Source organism: Neoarius graeffei, chromosome 4 (assembly GCF_027579695.1).
Source record: "Neoarius graeffei isolate fNeoGra1 chromosome 4, fNeoGra1.pri, whole genome shotgun sequence".
In the NCBI taxonomy this organism is placed as follows: Eukaryota; Metazoa; Chordata; class Actinopteri; order Siluriformes; family Ariidae; genus Neoarius; species Neoarius graeffei.
The window spans coordinates 102981825-103001653 of NC_083572.1; the positions used below are offsets into that span (position 1 = coordinate 102981825).

The 19829-nt window shown below is 42.4% G+C and overlaps 1 protein-coding gene across 1 annotated transcript in view; it reads right to left on the minus strand.

Annotated features, from left to right (window-relative positions):
* Positions 1 to 18684, minus strand: part of LOC132885426 (GTPase IMAP family member 8-like) — a 35227-nt gene extending 16543 nt beyond the window's left edge. Inside the window, exons 1-2 of the mRNA XM_060920087.1 lie at positions 18433 to 18684; positions 15739 to 15789 (exon numbers count right to left, since the gene is read on the minus strand). Of these exons, the coding sequence (XP_060776070.1) occupies positions 15739 to 15789; positions 18433 to 18448 (67 nt within the window). The 5' untranslated portion in view covers positions 18449 to 18684. The remainder of the gene's footprint in view (positions 1 to 15738; positions 15790 to 18432) is intronic.
* Between the last annotated feature and the right edge of the window lie 1145 nt (positions 18685 to 19829).

Below are 19829 nucleotides of genomic sequence, written 5' to 3' on the forward strand. Positions count from 1 at the left end.
ACAAATATAAATAATTACAAATACAAAAAACTAAAACATACACAATCTTTTGAAAAAAACCCTTAAAATCTCTTATCTGTTAATTATCTTCACATTAAGTTAATTAACAGTTTGCATAACTATCGTCTTTGTATTTAGTTACGGCTACAACATGATCAAATTTTATTCTCGTAATGTCAAATTTAGGTGGTAAATTTTTCTTTCATGGGAAAAATCCTTCTTTGTTCGCGTGTAAGGATCTAATCCCATCGTGTGGTTTCTATATCCACTTCTTTTGAGTGTACTTCTTGGGTTTAATAACTTGCTTGTTTGCTGAACACAAACATGGCAGTAAGTTCTTGTGTTAATGGACCAGACTCCACTTTTGGATCATTAATCCCTTTTGACTGAGAATGCCCTGCATGCATGGTTTGGCTTCTGGCACATCCAGACAGTTTTAAATACAATACCTACAGTACAATCTAAAATTTTGTTTTTATTGCATTTATTTAAATTCCTATCTGTAACAGGGAGTGATGTTGCATCCCATTAATACACTTTACAGTAGATTATTAAATTCTAATAGAATAGATGAGCCAAAATAATTGGGGATCTTTTTTAATGGGCCCCGACTCGGTACAAGTATGAATAGGTGGGCCTTAACTCTTTACCCCTTAATGACGACCCCGTGTATATCCCTAAATGACGACATATGACAACCCCGTGTATATCCCATAATGACGACATATGATGCCTTGTCTAAAACCTTGTCAAAACCTTGTCTTTAGACTTTTTTTCTTGTAAATATGTTCTCAGGGTGAACAGTATATACACATACAAGGGTGGCTGTAGCAACTGCTTTAAGGGGTAAAGAGTTAAAGCAGAAAAGGTTGAGAACCCCTGCTCTACAGGGCCCGGATCTTGATCCATATAATGCTGTGAGGACAGGCCACCTATGGTGGACGAAGGGACAGCGTGAACGGCGCCCACAATTTACAGAGGCTGCACAGGAAGTAGATGTGGAGGACAGGTTGTTTAATTTCCTCCTAAATGCAATGGCAAACTGAATGATAAGGCAGTACAGACTCCTATTTTATAATGTTTTTAATTTTATAATTCATCTTTGCAATATTATTAGTCATTGTTATAGGCAAAACAAAGTGTGTTCTGTGTCCTAAACTCTATATAAAAAGACGTATTATGTACTTGTACCATACGTAAGTCTTACATATATGATGTTGATTTATGTTTCATGTTTTCAGGACTTGTCTTGTTGTTCTGTTGCAGAAATAAATGTTTGTGGCAGCAGGGGCATGGCCAAGCAGCAGTTTGTGAATGGAGGGTGGGGTCGGGGAAGGTAAGTGGCTAAGTCATTACACCTGGTGTCAATTAATGTGGGTGTGTGTGTGTTTGTTGCAGGGATGGAGCATAAAAGGAGGGGGAAAGCAGAGAAGAGCTGACTCCCAACCAGAACGAATGTGGGGGTGAATAAATAAGTAGATAAATAAATAAGTAGCACGAGTGAAGCTGAAAAGCTACATAAAGTTTGCAAGAACTTCAGTTCCCGCCTGCCATGCTTCTGTACTCCACCCACATCAGGGATTTACTACAATGTTGTTTTTAAATTTTTTAAACATATACTTTTGTCTAAATAACTCAATTATACCCCTAGAAAACATATCAGTACTGCCTTGAACCGTGTACTTGAAAACTTGCTGAAATACTGCAAATTTTTAGGGCGAAAGGAAATTCAAGGGGGGCAAAAAATTTGAGGCCTTTTGCCCTGTAGGGCAAAAGGTGTCAAAAAATAACATTGAGGCCTGAGAGAGAGAGAGATGAAGCCCCAGTTTTCCTGGTTTTCTTTTGTTTCACATTTATTGTTAATCATATCAACATACCTTACACAGATATCACTGACCAGTGCTTACAGTGTGCAGGCACGTGGCATAATTTAGAAATATAAGGTCAAAGGTTATAATCCCAAAACAGAAAAAATTGGGACAGTATGCTGAAATTAAAATCGAAAACAATGATTTGTAAATAATATTTGACCTCTACTGCACTCAAGGCAATACAACAGCATATTATTTGATGCTATACCTCATGAATTTTATTGCTTTTTTCCCCCCAAATAAACACTTATTTTCAATTTTCACAGGTGTTCAGCTTTGGCTTGAGCCCTTGCTTTTTACACACCAAAATTCCTCCAGATTCCTTGAATCATTTAATGATATTATGCACCATTGAGGGTGAAATATCCAAATCCCTTCATTTCTTTCTTCGAGGAACATTGTTTTTAAACATTGCAATTATTTTCTCTCGCATTTGTTGACAAACTGGAGATCTTCAGCCTATCTTTGCTCCTCAAAAACTAGGCCTTTCCTGGATACTGATTTTGTACCAAATCATGATTACAAATCACCTGTTTACCTAATTACTAATCCTAAATTGCCCCCAGTCCCAACTTTGTTTGGAATGTGTTGCAGGCCTGAGATACAGAAATGGATGCATTTTAACAAATTAAATGAAGTTGACCAACAAAACATCAAATCTCTTGGGTTCATTCTATCTGCAATGAAATACAAGTCAAAGTAAATTTAGAAATCAAAATCACCGCTTTCTTTATTTAATTTGCATTTTCCATACTATCCCAACTTCCTTTGATTTGGGGTTATATTAAACCCACATATAAGGACTCCCGAGAGTGATGAATGGCTCATCATTTGATTTTGTTTACCCAGTGCAGTTTAGTGGCTCTTTACTCTAGGCAGTAAAAAAGGTGGTGTAAAAAGCAATGTACACTGCAACCCTGCTATAACAAACTCTTTTACTACAAATTACAAATCAAATTAAAATTTATTTGTCACATACACAATCGTACAGAGTACGACATGCAATGAAATGCTTATTGCAATGCTCCGTAGTTTGTGAGGATAGTTCGGAAGGGGGGATGACACTAGGAGAGGGAGTAAAATAGAATGTAATAAATAGAATAAAAAGAAAATAAAAACGTGATGATGGCGTATGGATCATGACAGGTCTTGCGTGATGTGGACACCCAGGTACAGAAAGCTGTCTGCTCTCTCCATTGGGATCCCGTTGATGTTGAGGGGCTTGTAGGTCCTCCCCTGTTTTTTGCAGAACTGCATGATCAGCTCCATTGTCTTGTTGATGTTTAGGAGGAAGTTGTTGTCCTGGCACCAGATCTCCAGGTTTCTGACCTCTTCCAGGTAGGCCTCCTCATTTTTATCTGAGATCAGGCCTATCACAACAGTGTCGTCAGCAAACTTGATAATGGTGGTGGAGTCTGATGAGCCTACGCAGTCGTATGTGTACAGAGAGTACAGCTTCTTCTTCTTCTTTTGGCTGCTCCTGATTAGGGGTCGCCACAGTGGATCTTTCGTCTCCATTGCTCCCTGTCTTCCGCATCCTTCTCTACCACACCTGCCACTTTCATGTCCTCTCTCACCACATCCATGTATCTCCTCTTTGGCCTTCCTCTTTTTCATTTGCCTGGTAGCTCCATCCTCAACATTCTCCTTCCAACATGCTGTGCATCTCTTCTCAGGATGTGCCCATACCATCTCAGTCTCATCTCTCTTAGCTTCATTCCCAAGCTCTCCACATGTGCTGTCCCTCTGAAGTGCTCGTTCCTTATCCTGTCCAACCTTATCACTCCCATCGCAAACCTTAACATCCTCAACTCCGCCACCTCCAACTTTGCCTCCTGTCTCTTTGTTAAGGGTACGGTCTCCAATCCATACATCACAGCTGGTCTCACTATTGTCTTATACATCTTACCTTTCACTTTTACTGGGACTTTCCTATCACAAATGACTCCTGAAATCCTTCTCCAACTGCTCCACCCTGCCTGCACACTCTCTCACTTCACTATTGCAGCCCCCATTTTCCTGCACAGTTGACCCCAGGCACTTGAATTCACCAACTTTCTTTACATCTACTCCTTGCATCTTCACTACACTCTCATCCCCATTCTCATTGATGCACATGTATTCTGTTTTGCTACTGCTCACCTTCATTCCTCTTTGTTCCAATGCATACCTCCATCTCTCCAAACCCAACTCAACCTCCTTTCTACTTTCACCACATATCACAATATCATCTGCAAACATCATGTTCCATGGTGGCTCTTGCCTCACTTCATCTGTCAAGCTATCCATCACTATGGCAAACAAGAAAGGACTCAAAGCAGATCCTTGATGGAGTCCCACCTTCACCTTGAACCATTCAGTTGTTCCAACTGCACACATCACTGCCGTTTCACTCTTCTCATACATGTCTTGCACCACTCTAATATACTTCTCATTCACTCCACTCTTTCTCATACAATACCATAACTCATCTCTCGGCACTCGATCATATGCCTTCTCCAGGTCTACAAACACACAATGTAGCTTTCTCTGTACTTCTTCATTAACATTCTTAAAGCAAAAATTGCATCCGACATGCTCTTCCTTGGCATAAACCCGTACTGCTGTTCATAGATTGCTACCTCTCTTCTCAATCTTGCCTCCAATACCCTTTCCCATAGCTTCATGGTGTGGCTCATCAATTTTATTCCTCTATAATTACTGCAGCTCTGTACATCTCCCTTATTCTTGTATATTGGAATTAGCACACTCTTTCTCCATTCATTTGGCATTTTCTTATTCTTTAGAATCTTATTAAACAATCTCGTTAGGAACTCCACAGCCATCTCACCCAAACATCTCCAAGCCTCAATCGGGATACCATCTGGTCCAACTGCTTTCCCAGGCTTCATTCTTTTCATGGCTGCCCTCACCTCATCCTTACTAACCAACTCTGCTTCCTGATTCTGTCTCCAGTGAATCTGACCTTTTCTCTCTTGGATTCTCCTCATTTAATAAATCCTCAAAGTACTCTTTCCACCTTCTTAATACACTCTCTTTGTTTGTCAGCACATTTCCATTTACATCTTTCATCACTCTTACCTGCTGTACATCCCTCACTTCCCTGATTCTCTGCCTAGCTAGTCTGTACAGGTCTTTCTCTCCTTCTTTGGTCTCCAGTCTTTCGTACAACTCCTGGTATGCATCTGCTTTCGCCTTCGCTACTGCTCTTTTTGCCTTCTGTCTTGTCTCTCTGTATAACCGCCTGCTTTCCTTGTCTCTCTGATCATCCCAATTCTTCTTTGCTAGCCTCTTCTCTTTCATAATTTCCTGCACTTCTTTGTTCCACCACCATGTCTCCTTGTCTTCCTTCCTCCTTCCCAATGACCACCCTAGCACCTTCCTTCAGCCTCTCTTACTAGTACAGCAGTAGTATTCCAATCTTTTGGCAGACTTCCATGACCACTCAATGCTCATCTCATTTCTTCCCTAAACTCCTTCTGATGTTCAACCTCTTTTAGTTTCCACCACTTAATCTTTGGCTCCACTATTTCACGCTTCCTCTTTTTCACTTTCAAGCACATCCTGCACACGACCACTTGATGTTGTCTAGCTACACTCTCCCCTGCCATCACTTTACAGTCTCCAATCTCCTCCAGGTTACCCCTTCTGCAGAGTATGTAGTCCACCTATGTATATCTTCCTCCACTCTTAAACGTCACCCTGTGCTCCTCTTTCTTCTCAAAGTATGTATTGACTATTGCCAAATTCATCCTCTTTGAAAAATCAACCACCATTTGCCCTTCCACATTTCTCTCTCTTACACCATATCTGCCCATCACATCCTCATCTCCTCTGTTTCCCTTGCCAACATGTCTGTTGAAATCTGCTCCTATCAGCACGCGCTCCTCCCTCGGTATACTTTCTACCACTTCATCCATCTTTTCCCAGAAAGACGCTTTCTCTTCATTCTCACATCCAACCTGAGGGGTGGACGCACATACAACATTGATTACCACTCCTTGAATCTCCAACTTCATGCCTATCATTCTATCTGACACCCTCTTCACATCAATCACACTGTTGACCAACTCTCCCCTCAAAACAATACCAACACCATTTCTCTTTCCATCGACTACATAATAAAACAACTTGCATCCATCTCCAATGTTCTTGGCCTTGCTTCCTTTCCACCTCATTTCCTGCACACACAAAATGTCCAGCTTTCTTCTTTCCATCATACCTGCTAACTCTCTCTCGCTCTGCCAATCAATGTTCCCACATTCAGTGTTCCTACCCTCAATGCTAAGCTCCTTCCCTTCCATCTTTCATGCTCTCTCCTAACACGCCTCCCCCCTCTCTTTCTCCTTCTCCATTTTGGCGCAACAGTAGCACACTTTCCACCGGCACCCTGTTGACCAACAGTACTGGAGGCGGTCGTTGTTAACCCGGGCCCCGACCGATCCGGTATGGTATTTCTCTTTTCATTCCACATGTTAGATTTGGCACAGTTTTACGCCGGATGCCCTTCCTGACGCAACCCTCTCCAATTTATCCGGTCTTGGGACCGGCGCCAAGAGTACGCTTATGCACCCCTCAGGAGGCTCAAAACACATCCCTGGGGGGCTCTAGTGCTAAGGGTTATGGGGGGCAGGAAAAGACAGGTTTCCCCACCCTTATTGCTTATGGTATATCCAAAAGGAAGTTCAGGATCCATTGACACAGTAATGGGCTGAGTCCCAGATCCTTCAACTTCATGAAGAGCTTTGAGGGGATTATTGTGCTGAATGCAGAACTACAGTCTACAAACAGCATCTTAACATAATTCCCCCTCCTAGAGTCAAGGTGGCTGAGAGCTGTGTGCAGGAGATGTGTGACGCTGTCATCAGTCGAACAATTAGACTAGTAGGCAAACTATAGTGGGTCCAAGTTGGGAGGAAGTGAAGAGGTAATGAAGTCTCTGACCAGTCTTTCAAAGCACTTCATCACATCTGAGGTCAGTGCTACTGGGCAGTAATCATTAGGACAAGCTGGCTATTGTTTCTTCGGGACAAAAACAATAATTGACTGCTTGAAGCACCTGGGAATCATTGCCTGACCCAGGGAGAGGTTGAAGATCTCTGTGAACACCAGTGCTAGCTGGTCTGCACAGGCTCTCAGGACCCTACCAGAGATGCCATCAGGTCCTGATACCTTCCTGGCATTCACTCTCCTAAAGACATTCCTCATGGTGTGTTCTGTGATGATGAAAATGACCCCCTCACCGGCACTCTCTATGTGCATGTTGCTATTCATACTGTTATTTACAGTAGTGCTAGCTGCAGCCTCAAAGTGAGCATAAAATGTGTTCAGCTCATCTGCCAGTGATGCATCTGCATTTGTCATTGTGGGGTGTTTTTTTGTAGTCCATTATTGTCCCAAGTCCCTTCCAGAGGCTTCTAGTGTCCCTTTGTTGTAGCTGTGACTCTAGTTTGCTCCCACAATTCTGCTTCGCCTCCTTTACTGCTCTGCACACGCTGTAAGATGCAGCTTTACTGTATTGGTCCAGGTTTCCGATAGCAAGCCCTGCCTTATAGGTGGCGGTGCACAATCTCAGAGTGTTGTGGATGGTTTTATTCAACCATGGCTTCAGATTGGGAAACGTCCTGATGGTGGTTTTGTGAACTGTGTTGTCCACTAGTTTCCCGATAAATCCCACAACCACTTCCATAAACATGTTGATGTCATCAGAGCTGCACCAGAACACGTCCCAGTCTGTGTCATCCAAGGCGTCCTGCAGGGCGGCTTCTGATAGGTCTGTCCAGCGAGTGACCTCCCTCACAACTGGGGGCTTCCTGTTTCAGTCTCTGTTTGTAAACAGGAGTGAGGAAGATGGCAGCATGATCTGATTTCCCAAAGTCCCGCAGGGACTTTGCCTTATAACAGTCCCTGAGCGGAGTGTAACAGTGGTCCAAAGTCCTATTTCCCCTGATAGGGCAAGTGATGTGTTGGTGGAGGGTTGGAAGTGCGAGTTTAAGGTTGGCACTGTTAACATCCCCCACCACAATGCAGCATCCCAGTGGTTTATCATGTGTTGAATGAGGGTCTCGTGTAGCTCACACAAGGCAGTGTCCATGTCCGCCTGAGGCGGAATATAAATGGTGCTGACTATGACAGAGGTGAATTCTCGTGGAAGATAGAAAGGGCAACATATAATGCTCAGAAGTTCCAGGTTGGGTGAACATGAGCATGTGAGAGAAGAAATGCTTGCACGAGCGCACCATCTGTTATTCACCATCAGACACACACCACCTCCTCTTGCCTTCCCTGACTCCATTGTTCTGTCCATATGGTAAACCAAAAATCCTGCCAGCTGTACTGTGTGGTCTGGTACCACAGGGTTCAGTTATATCTCAATGATGCAGAGAAGAGTGCAGTCCCGAATGTCCCTCTGGAACTTGACTCTGGCCCTGAGGTCATCAAGCTTGTTCTCGACGGATTGAACACTGGCTAGCAGGATACTGGGCATGGGTGCACAATGTGCATGAGCCCACAGCCTGTTCCTGATGCCACTCGTTTCCCTCAAGGTCGTCAGTTAGGGCTGCAACCTTTTGTTCTCCCTCAAGATCTCCCTCGGCTTGGCTGGGTCCAGAGTTAAAAATGTCAGTATGTGAGTAGATTGGTGACCAATAGAAATAAAGGTATTTCTATTATATCTAATCACCATTGCCATACTGAATAGCTAAAAAATGTCTAAAAACAAACCACCTGAATAACTAAAAAAAAGCAAACAAGAAAGAAAGTATGGTCAGAGCAGTTAGCACAGCAGTCTACTCATCAGTGCCATCTTCTTTTTTGGGACCCCTGGAATCTGATGAAATAGTGAAAAGAGAAGCAGACTGCTGATGGGATGGTAATGATGATGCGGAAGGTGGGTGAAGAGGAGTACAGTGAAGATGACCTGGAGGCCTGGCAGCAGTAGAAGAGTGTGAGCCTGGAGCATCTGGAGTGACCAGAGCACTGAGCTCCAGCAGGTGCTCACTAACTTTCCAGCCCTGTTCCAGCAGAGACCTGGCTGGACTGAGGTGCTGGAGCAGAGAATTCATCTTAAGGACTCCACCTCCAGATGGCAGCAGCCATATTGAGTGCCTGAGCACCTGGTGCCTGGGCTGAAAGAGGAGATCCAAACAATGAGGGATCTGGGGGTTACTGAACAATTAACCAGTGAATGCAGTAGTTCAGTTGTTATTGTCGCAAGAATTATGGGTCCTTCAGGATATGTATGGACTTCAGGACAATGTATGGCTCAATGCCATCTCCTGGCTCAATACCTACCCAATGCCATTCATTGATGACCTTCTGGAGAGGATTAGCAAGGTCAGCTTCATTACAACTTTGGACCTCTGCAAGAGGTACTGCCAGGTGGCACTGGAAGAGAAGTCTTGGGAGTACACTGCCTTCAGGCTCCCCACTGGCTTATTCCAGTTCACTGTCATGTGGTTTAGGCTCCATTGGGCACCGGCCACATTCCAGCACCTCATGGACCATGTGCCACAAGGCTGTAAAAACTGTTGTGAGACCTACCTGGATGATGTGGTCATCTTCAATAGCTCCTAAAAGGAACATCTCTAGCAACTCCGCAGGGTCCTTTGGTGAATTCAGGAGGCTAGGCTAACCCTGAATATTCAAGAAGTGTGAGTGAGCAAGGCCTGAAACCAAAAACCTGGGGTACATTGTTGGCAAAGGAGATGTCCGACATTAAGTAGACAAGTTTGAGGTGATCCACAACAGTCCACGGCCCCACACCAGAAAGCAGATCAGGTCCTTCCTGAGACTCATTGGGTGCCTACATGCGATTCATCCCTAACTTTGCCTCAACTGCCGCACCCCGACTAACCTCACCAGCAAGGCAGCCAAGAACCTCATCAAATGAACAGAGGCGTATGAAAGGGCATTCTTCTCCCTCAAGAGGCATTTATGTGCATCTTCAGTATTCTGAAGTCCTTTGAGCAACAGTTCTTGGTGCAGGCAGATGCCTCAGCGGTGGGTATTGGGGCAGTACTAGCACAGAGAAAGCCAGGAGAACAACCCATCCTATGCCTCAGCCTGAAGCTGCTGCCTAGAGAACAGAGGTACTCCATTATCAAGAAAGAGTGCCTTGCCATAAAGTGGGTCCTGGGCAGTCTTTGGTATTACACTGCAATCCCACAATAACAAACTGTTTTACTATGAGCTTTCACATATAACAAACTAAGTTTGTGTCCTCTGCCTTTAATAACAATGAGTCAGAGTTTAAAAAAAAAAAAATCACTGAGTCATGTGCTCCTCTTCCCCCCAGAGACAAACAATAAGGGATCAAGTCTGCAGTCAATTTAACAATACATGTTAATGCCATCAAACAAAGGCTTAACTAGCCTAGTTTAGGTGTCAATCACTAACAATTATTGAGAATGGTAATCATTGACTTCAAAAAATCCCTTAAAAGGACTTTATTTTATGAGCTAAAAGCAGTTTTACTCGAGTCTTTACTCTGTAGGCATTGCTGTTATGGCTACTCATAAATGCAAGATATTCTCCATCTGTCAGAAAACGCAGGCGATAGAAAGATGTAATCACTGGAAGAGTTTTACTTAAAAACATGCTGGCAAACAAATCCAAATCTATGATCAAAAATCAGAGTCAAGCAACAATGGTCAAGCAAGGCACAGGCAGGATATCAAAGGTGGAGACAAAGGGCAAAATATAAAACAGAGTCAGAAACCAGAATATCAACATGGTGCTACAAAAGGTTTAGTAACAAGACACGAGGTACAGCGCATATATTTTGCAAAGTCTGTGTATAGTGAGAGTCCTTATAAAAGTGCGCTGTGATTGCACTCTAATCTGGAACAGGTGCATGGTAATTAGTCCTAATGGTGCTGTGCATGTGCACGTGAGTAGCAGTTCTAGTCCTTGTTTCTGTTCCATTACATGTACATTTTACTTAAATTTCATTGTTGTTGCCGCAAGCTGGAATAGTGGTTAGTGTATCGAACTCTCGACCAGGAGACCAGGAGTTCTACCTAGCTATTGTAGTTCTATATAGTTCTACCTAGCAAGTTGTAACTCTAGCTATGTAATATATGGGAAGCTGAGGGCTATAGAAAGGGAGATCAGCACCACCCAACACACCTTTAGGGAGAACATATCTAGTGTTTATACTGTTTATTTATACTGTTTATATTGTTTGAGTGTTTTAGTCCATGTCTAGTTCCTATCTAGAGTGTTTATACTGTTTATATTGTTTGTTTTTTTCAATTATTCTATTTTTATTTATTGCATTGCCTGTTTGCACCGTGGGTCAGAGAGGACTGATATTTCATCAGTGCTGTATGTCGAGCATGTACAGCATATTTGACAATAAAGTTGACTTGACTTGACTATTAGAATCTAATCTACTGTAAAGTGTATTAATGGAATGCAACATCACTCCCTGTTACAGATGGGAGCCCAGGGATTAAATAAATGCAATAAAACCACATTTTTTAATTGTAGGTATTATATTTAAAACTGTATGGATGTGCCAAAAGCCAACATAAAGCCATGCATGCAGGGCATTCTCAGTCAAAAGGGATTAATGATCCAAAAGTGGAGTCTGGTCCATTAACACAACAGTTCTTGTTACTGCCATGTTTATGTACAGCAAACAAGCAAGTTATTAAAACCAAGAAGTACACTCACAAGAAGTGGATATCGAAACTATTCAATGGGATTGATCCTTACACGCTAACAAAGAAGGATTTTTCCTATGAGTTGGATAATTATCCATCCGTTGAGTTCCCCGACATCTCAAACTACTACTACTAGACATCGTTCTACATGGACAAACATGAAAACCTGGAAGAGCATGAAGACATGCAACTTTTTATATGTGACTGGGTTAAAGATCTGGGGATCAGGACACTACAAGATAAATCCTGTATCATTTTTGCCAGGGTAAGGAGGAATTTCTGGGCTTTTCATCTGCATCTTTGTGATGATTGCTAGAACACTACAAGTTTTATTATTGGGTGTAAACTAAACACAGCCGCTCAATTCTCAATCCTCCCTGCTCTTCCCTTCCAGGTAAATCATGCACAAAGATCCACAGAAACCACTTTAAAGGCCTATTATATACACATTTGTTTGCAATATGGCAACCATGATCAAACAGTAAACCAAAACACATGAGGACTTACAGTGGTGCTTGAAAGTTTGTGAACCCTTTAGAATTTTCTATATTTCTGCATAAATATGACCTAAAACATCATCGATTTTCACACAAGTCCTAAAAGTAGATAAATGCCGCTTTTCCACTACAAACACGGCTGAGCCGTGCCGTGCTGAGTTGGACTGAGTCGAGCTGAGTGGGGCTGTTGGAGTTGCATTTCGACTACAACCGCGCTGAACCGTGCTGGCTGGAAGTGGGTGGACACATTGGGTGGAGTTAGCGAAAGTGGGTGGACGTCACGTGATGTCGTTAAGCAGCGCAAACAGTGACATCAGTGAGCTTTTAAGCGGTAGTCTCACGACCCGGATAGTAAACAATAAACATGGAGGACATGGAGTCGTTAGTGTTGCTGGTCTTGGTGCTGTGGCTTGTTGTCACCGACAATGCCAACAGATACTGGCAAGAGCGTATAGATGAGGCGAGGCGCATAAGGCTTCAGAAATTCTCCCCAGGAGTGGTCGACCAACAAAGATCACTCCAAGAGCAAGGCGTGTAATAGTCGGCGAGGTCACAAAGGATCCCACCAGGTAATTTCTAAGCAACTGAAGGCCTCTCTCACACTGGCTAATGTTAATGTTCATGAGTCCACCACAGTGGCGGCTGGTAGTCTTTCAAACAGGGGAGGCTGGTCGGTTACGATATTTCCAGATTTTAAAAGAAAAAACACATCAATTTTGCCCATACTCTTGCCTCTGATCTGGCTGATTGTTGGCAGGGTCACAAACTGTGAAATAACAGGTTCTTTTGGCCCATTAGCCTACTGTCCAATATACATGATGGTGGTATTGGGGGGGGTATATTTTAACATTTTATATTTTAAAATTGTGGCATGTTGTTTAAAAATTGACCTCGGCTGTGTTTTTGTTTAAAAATGTTTTCCAAATTGTAGCTGTGTTTAATTCATATCCAGAAAAACATATATTCCAATATAATATACTCAGCATAAACATTTTAAATAGATTCCATATTTTTGGTCCATCCATGACATATTACTAAAGTAGCCTATTTACTGTTGTTGATGTGGGTCACTTGCTGTTAGCCAATTCACTTTCTCGTACCAGGAGAGCTGAAAGGAACGAGTATTATTCCCTACCTTTTTCACCAAGTCAATCTGAGGCGTTGGTCTACCCTGCTCTTTAATTTTTTTCTCGAAAGGAAGACTAGCAAATGGCTTCACCAAAATTAAATCAGCAATGCTTGGCATCCGTGCGCAGCTTTCTTGCTAGCTGACTAGCCCCCTCAAGTTCAAGTTCAGTCACTCAAATAAACGACATTTCTGGAACTAAGATAGCAAACTTGACAACACTATATTTACACTTTATTTACAATGAAAATATATACAAACTAAAAAAGCTGGTAGAAACCGTATGTAATGAATGAAATCGAAATGTAAGCCGATCTCTTACAATACACCACAGCACTTGCGAATCCGCATGGGACTGAACTGATGTTGCCAGATACTGCTGACGTTATCCAGCCCAAAATATGTTCAAAACCCGCCAAAATGCACTTAAAACCGCCTAATTGGGCGGGAAACCGTCCAATCTGGCAACACTGTACCGCTGCCTGTCTATAGTTGAAACGAGCTGTCAATCAAAGAAAATATCCGGCCGCTTTCACCAATCACCAGTCTCCTCGCGGAAACTGCCATGTCCCTCCCATGTGAGGCTGGGAGTCCGTGGGCGGGCATTTTCGCAGTATTTGTCCAATAACCGTCTTGCATTTTGATATTGAAAAGCGCATAGCTCCCAAATGCCGTTAAAGTCCATTGAGGCTGGGAGTCCGTGAGACTCCGTGGGCGGGCATTTTCGCAGTATTTGTCCAATAATCGTCTTGCATTTTGAGACTGATAAGCACATGGCTCCCAATCCACTGAGGCTGGGCTGCATCGCACTGTCACGAGGGGGGAAACTCACGCACACATTAGGCGAACTGGGGAAAGTTATAACGGAATGATTTCGCACTGTAGTTCGGTTGAGCACATATATTTCTATGATTCTGGATCTGAAATAGCAATGTTATAAGGTCGGCTATAACATAAGCCTAGCGCAATTCATCCTACACGATGTTCGTCATTTTTAGAGGAGGCTGAGCCTCCCTCGTTGTCTTAGAGCAATCGCCTGTGGTCCACCATCAGGAGAACACTGAACAACAATGGTGTGTATGGCAGGGTTGCAAGGAGAAAGCCACTGCTCTCCAAAAAGAACATTGCTGCTCGTCTGCAGTTTGCTAAAGATCACGTGGACAAGCCAGAAGGCTATTGGAAAAATGTTTTGTGCACGGATGAGAGCAAAATAGAACTTTCTGGTTTAAATGAGAAGCGTTATGTTTGGAGAAAGGAAAACACTGCATTCCAGCAGAAGAACTTTATCCCATCTGTAAAACATGATGGTGGTAGTATCATGGTTTGGGCCTGTTTTGCTGCATCTGGGCCAGGACGGCTTGCCATCATTGATGGAACAATGAATTCTGAATTATACCAGCAAATTCTAAAGGAAAATATCACGACATCTGTCCATGAACTGAATCTCAAGAGAAGGTCGGTCATGTGGCAAGACAATGACCCTAAGCACACACGTCATTCTACCAAAGAATGGTTAAAGAAGAATAAAGTTAATGTTTTGGAATGGCCAAGTCAAAGTCCTGAGCTTAATCCAATTGAAATGTTGTGGAAGGACCTGAAGCAAGCAGTTCATATGAGGAAACCCACCAACATCCCAGAGTTGAAGCTGTTCTGTACGGAGGAACGGGCTAAAATTCCTCCAAGCCGGTGTGCAGGACTGATCAACAGTTACCGGAAACATTTAGTTGCAGTTATTGCTGCACAAGGGGGTCACACCAGATACTGAAAGCAAAGGTTCACATACTTTTGCCACTCACAGATATGTAATATTGGATCATTTTCCTCAATAAATAAATGACCAAGTATAATATTTTTGTCTCATTTGTTTAACTGGGTTCTCTTTAGCTATTTTTAGGACTTGTGTGAAAATCTGATGATGTTTTAGGTCATATCTATGCAGAAATATAAAAAATTCTAAAGGGTTCACAAACTTTCAAGCACCTCTGTAAGCATCTCCTGAACTTCAAAACATCATGAAATAACAGACAATGGTGAGAAAAGTCATTTGCGAATCCAAACTAAATAAATCAGAGGAATTTACAAACTGTTCACGAAGTGATCACTGCAAACTCGAGCGTTCTTTGACTCGGCTCCCTTCCCCTGCAGTGAAAGTTTCAAGCGCCAACTTTTGATAAAATCCTTTATCCTTTCACCCTTTATCACTTCATGGGGAACCCAGAAGAAACTTATCAGTTTCACAGTTTGTTTGATTCAAACAAAATAAAGCAAGCGTAGGGCATTTTAATGACTATCAAGTGATCGTAACACTTTGTGAACAGTGAGCTTAACTGACCACCACTTCATGTCTTGCATATCTAATGAGGTAGATGTGATGTCAGATACAATCCAGCAATCATACCCTACTAAAAATTAGCTTCAACTTGGAAAAAACTTCACGGCCCACTACATGGCACTTCATGGCCTAGTGGTTGAAAAACACTGGTAGAGAGAATAGATGGACTGTGAAATAATCTTAAACTACTACTTTCTTCGATACTTTTGGCCTGCGTTTTCAGAATGGATGTATTCTCACTTACTGTATGGAGGTGGACTCTTACTTCTATTCCTCCTCCTCTGCTTTGCTGGATCTGTGCAGAAATCAGATAATACAAAAATCAGTTCACAGTTTACTCAACACATCAGAGGTCTAACTCTTTACCAGACTATGACTTCTATAGTTTAGGGGAAGGTGGGTTAGGTAATTCAGTGAACATCCCGTTTATTAGAATGTAATATCAAGCCCAGCTGATTAGTTACATATTACTTTAATGGATCTGCATCTGCATGATTTTTGCATTGCCCTGGTGTCACATGATTGGCTGATTAGATAACTGCATGAATATGCAGGTGTACAGGTGTTCCTATTAAAGTGCTCAGTAAGTACATCTATCCATGTTTGTCTGTCTGTCTGTCTGTCTGTCTGTCTGTGTTTATCTACCTGCCTGTCTGTCACAGGATATTTTTAAGGTAAAAATAGATAACCTTTAAGATTTAGTTATGTTATACTCTCTCTGTATATTCATCATTTTATATGTGCAGAGAAGGAAAGTTGAAAAGGGAGGTCAAGGTAGAGTGAACACAATGAAAACTGAGGACAATGGAGTCAGGTATGGCAAAGGTAGATGGGGCAAATATTCCTGATTATTATTAAGAGTAATAAATAATGGTATAAGAAAATTGAATTAAAATAAGAAAAAGGGGTTTCGGGAAAGAAACATAAGCGATATTCAAAATTAAAAGGAGGCGTCAGAAGATGAAGTAAGGGAACAACCTACAATGAGGTGTCATGATAAGAGAATTATCAGTCAGTTACCAGTCTGATGCACTGTCATGTATTGAGGGAGTTAAAGGGCGGGGCCAGAAGTAATGGCGTTCCCTTGCTTTCAATCAAATGTTGTCTGTTGCCAGAGTGTATGATAGTGAGTGGCATCTTTTGTTCTGTCTATAAGGTGTTGTTGTCTCTGGCATTGTTTGTGGTATGATGTATGATGTTGTCTCCTGCTCTGTCTACGCTGTCGACTGTCTTAGTGGCTGTATTTGTAAGACTGATTCAGTTTGTAGTGATGTGAGTGTCTTGATGGTTTGTCTGATGTGTAAACACTTTTCTGTTTTGTTACTGTTGTTTGTTTGTTTGTTTGTTTGTTCTGTTTCGGTTATGTTTGGTTTTATTGTTTTTAACAACCTGACTCTTACAAAAGTTGGTCACATGGGTCTACAAACATCATGCCTAAAGACCGCAGTTGAAAATTAGCCTGTTGGCCAACACTGGCACATTTACAGTTCTGTTGATTAATGTGCAATGTCCTTTTAAATAAATAAATAAATGAAATGAATAATAATAATAATAATAGGCGGCATGGTGGTGTAGTGGTTAGCACTGTCGCCTCACAGCAAGAAGGTCCAGGTTCGAGCCCCGTGGCCGATGAGGGCCTTTCTGTGTGGAGTTTGCATGTTCTCCCCGTGTCCGTGTGGGTTTCCTCCGGGTGCTCCGGTTTCCCCCACAGTCCAAAAACATGCAGGTTAGGTTAACTGGTGACTCTAAATTGACCGTAGGTGTGAATGTGAGTGTGAATGGTTGTCTGTGTCTATGTGTCAGCCCTGTGATGACCTGGCGACTTGTCCAGGGTGTACCCCGCCTTTCGCCCGTAGTCAGCTGGGATAGGCTCCAGCTTGCCTGCGACCCTGTAGAACAGGATAAGCGGCTACAGATAATGGATGAATGGAAAATAATAATAATTTTTAAAAAAGTTCATGACTGAAGTCCAGTTCTCAACTCTCAGTCTACTCCATTTTAAACTGCAAAATAACATAAGGGAAGGGTTTTTAGGGTATTAAAGAGAGTTATTTTGCATGATATAATCAGTTTGTTTGTTTTTTGTCGTATGATTTTTGGGATGTACAATAAATGCACTTTTCATTCCATCATCTAATGTTCTGACTGATTGTTAGAGAAAGAAGTTGGGATTTAAGTTTTAATATTTTTATACTACACTGTCTGTCTGTCTGTCTGTTTGTCTGTCTGCCTGTTTGTCTGTCTGTGTGTTTGTCCGTTTGTCTGTCTGTTTGTCCATCTGTCTGTCTGTCTGTCTGTCTGTTTGTCCGTCTGTTTGTCTGGCTGTCCGTCTGTTTGTTTGTCTGTCTGTCTGTCCGTCTGTTTGTTTGTCTGTCTGTCTGTTTGCCCGTTTGTCTGTCTGTCTGTCCGTCTGTCTGTCCATCTGTTTGTTTGTCTGTCTGTCTGTTTGTCTGTCTGTCCGTTTGTCCGTCTGTCCATCTGTTTGTGTGTGTGTGTGTCTGTCTGTCTGTCCGTCTGCCTGTCTTGTGTACTTTGTATTTGTACTGTATACTGTGAGCGCAGTGACCTCCATAAAGCTGGAATGAAACCTGCGCCACTGAGGTTTGGTGAGATTTTTGAGGTATTGATGTCATGCTGCACTAGAATACTTCATTATTTATTTGAAGAAAAGATAAACAACAGTTAGCTGATTCTACAGAAGACAACAGCAATCGTCTGCATTCAATAAACAGCCTGTAAACCTCGTAGAGCCTCTTCTCTTAGAGCTTTCCACAACACTGCGCCGTGAATTAGTTTCACTTTTCCAAGTCACGGGACTCATCCGAACACATCGCTCAGTGACAGGACATTCTGCGTTTTATCTCACAAACTAATCATAAATAAACCATTAGGACAAAGCAACGAAGTTAGTTTAAGTAAAGGAAAGTTTGATCCTTACCTTTATTCGAAGCCATTTTCTATCAGTCGTCTGAGCTCAAAAGTGAAAACAGGAAGTTACCTGTATGATCTAATCACAAGCCTTTTCACCCCACAGAACACACCACTTACAAATTACACACATGCTCAGTCTGCAATTCTAACAACACTCCACTGTAAACGTTCATAAAGGAGCATTAATTTCACTAATCAGTAAACGAGCAGAGAAAAACATTCCGGACCCTCACATCCTTCACACCCTACTGCAACTGCTCCCCTCCAGGAGGCGCTATAGAGCACTGCATACCAGAATCACGTGACAGAAGAGCAGCTTTTTTCCCCCGTGCCATCAACGTCATAAATATGAATCCTGAACCATCCTTGCCATTACACTATTCTACCACTTGCACCTCCTGTAACATACTCTTGTTTGCAATACTGTACCACATTGCACTCTGTATATTTTTGTATATTGTGTATTGTCTGTAAATATCCTGGATATTGTGTACTGTGGGCGGCACGGTGGTGTAGTGGTTAGTGCTGTCGCCTCACAGCAAGAAGGTCCTGGGTTCGAGCCCCGGGGCCGGCGAGGGCCTTTCTGTGTGGAGTTTGCATGTTCTCCCCGTGTCCGCGTGGGTTTCCTCCGGGTGCTCCGGTTTCCCCCACAGTCCAAAGACATGCAGGTTAGGTTACTCTAAATTGAGCGTAGGTGTGAATGTGAGTGTGAATGGTTGTCTGTGTCTATGTGTCAGCCCTGTGATGACCTGGCGACTTGTCCAGGGTGTACCCCGCCTTTCACCCGTAGTCAGCTGGGATAGGCTCCAGCTTGCCTGCGACCCTGTAGAAGGATAAAGTGGCGAGAGATAATGAGATGAGATTGTGTACTGTTTATTTATAACATATACAGTGGTACTTCTGAACTCTTTAGAATGTTCTATATTTCTGCATAAATATGACCTAAAACATCATCAGATTTTCAAACAAATCCTAAAATTACATAAAGAGAACCCAGTTAAACAAATGAGACAAAAATATTATACTTGGTCATTTATTTATTGAGGAAAATGATTCAATATTACATATCTGTGAGTGGCAAAAGTATGTGAACCTTTGCTTTCAGTATCTGGTGTGACCCCCTTGTGCAGCAATAACTGCAACTAAACGTTTGCGGTAACTGTTGATCAGTCCTGCACACCGGCTTGGAGGAATTTTAGCCCATTCCTCCGTACAGAACAGCTTCAACTCTGGGATGTTGGTGGGTTTCCTCACATGAACTGCTCGCTTCAGGTCCTTCCACAACATTTCGATTGGATTAAGGTCAGGACTTCGACTTGGCCATTCCAAAACATTAACTTTATTCTTCTTTAACCATTCTTTGGTAGAACAACTTGTGTGCTTAGGGTCGTTGTCTTGCTGCAT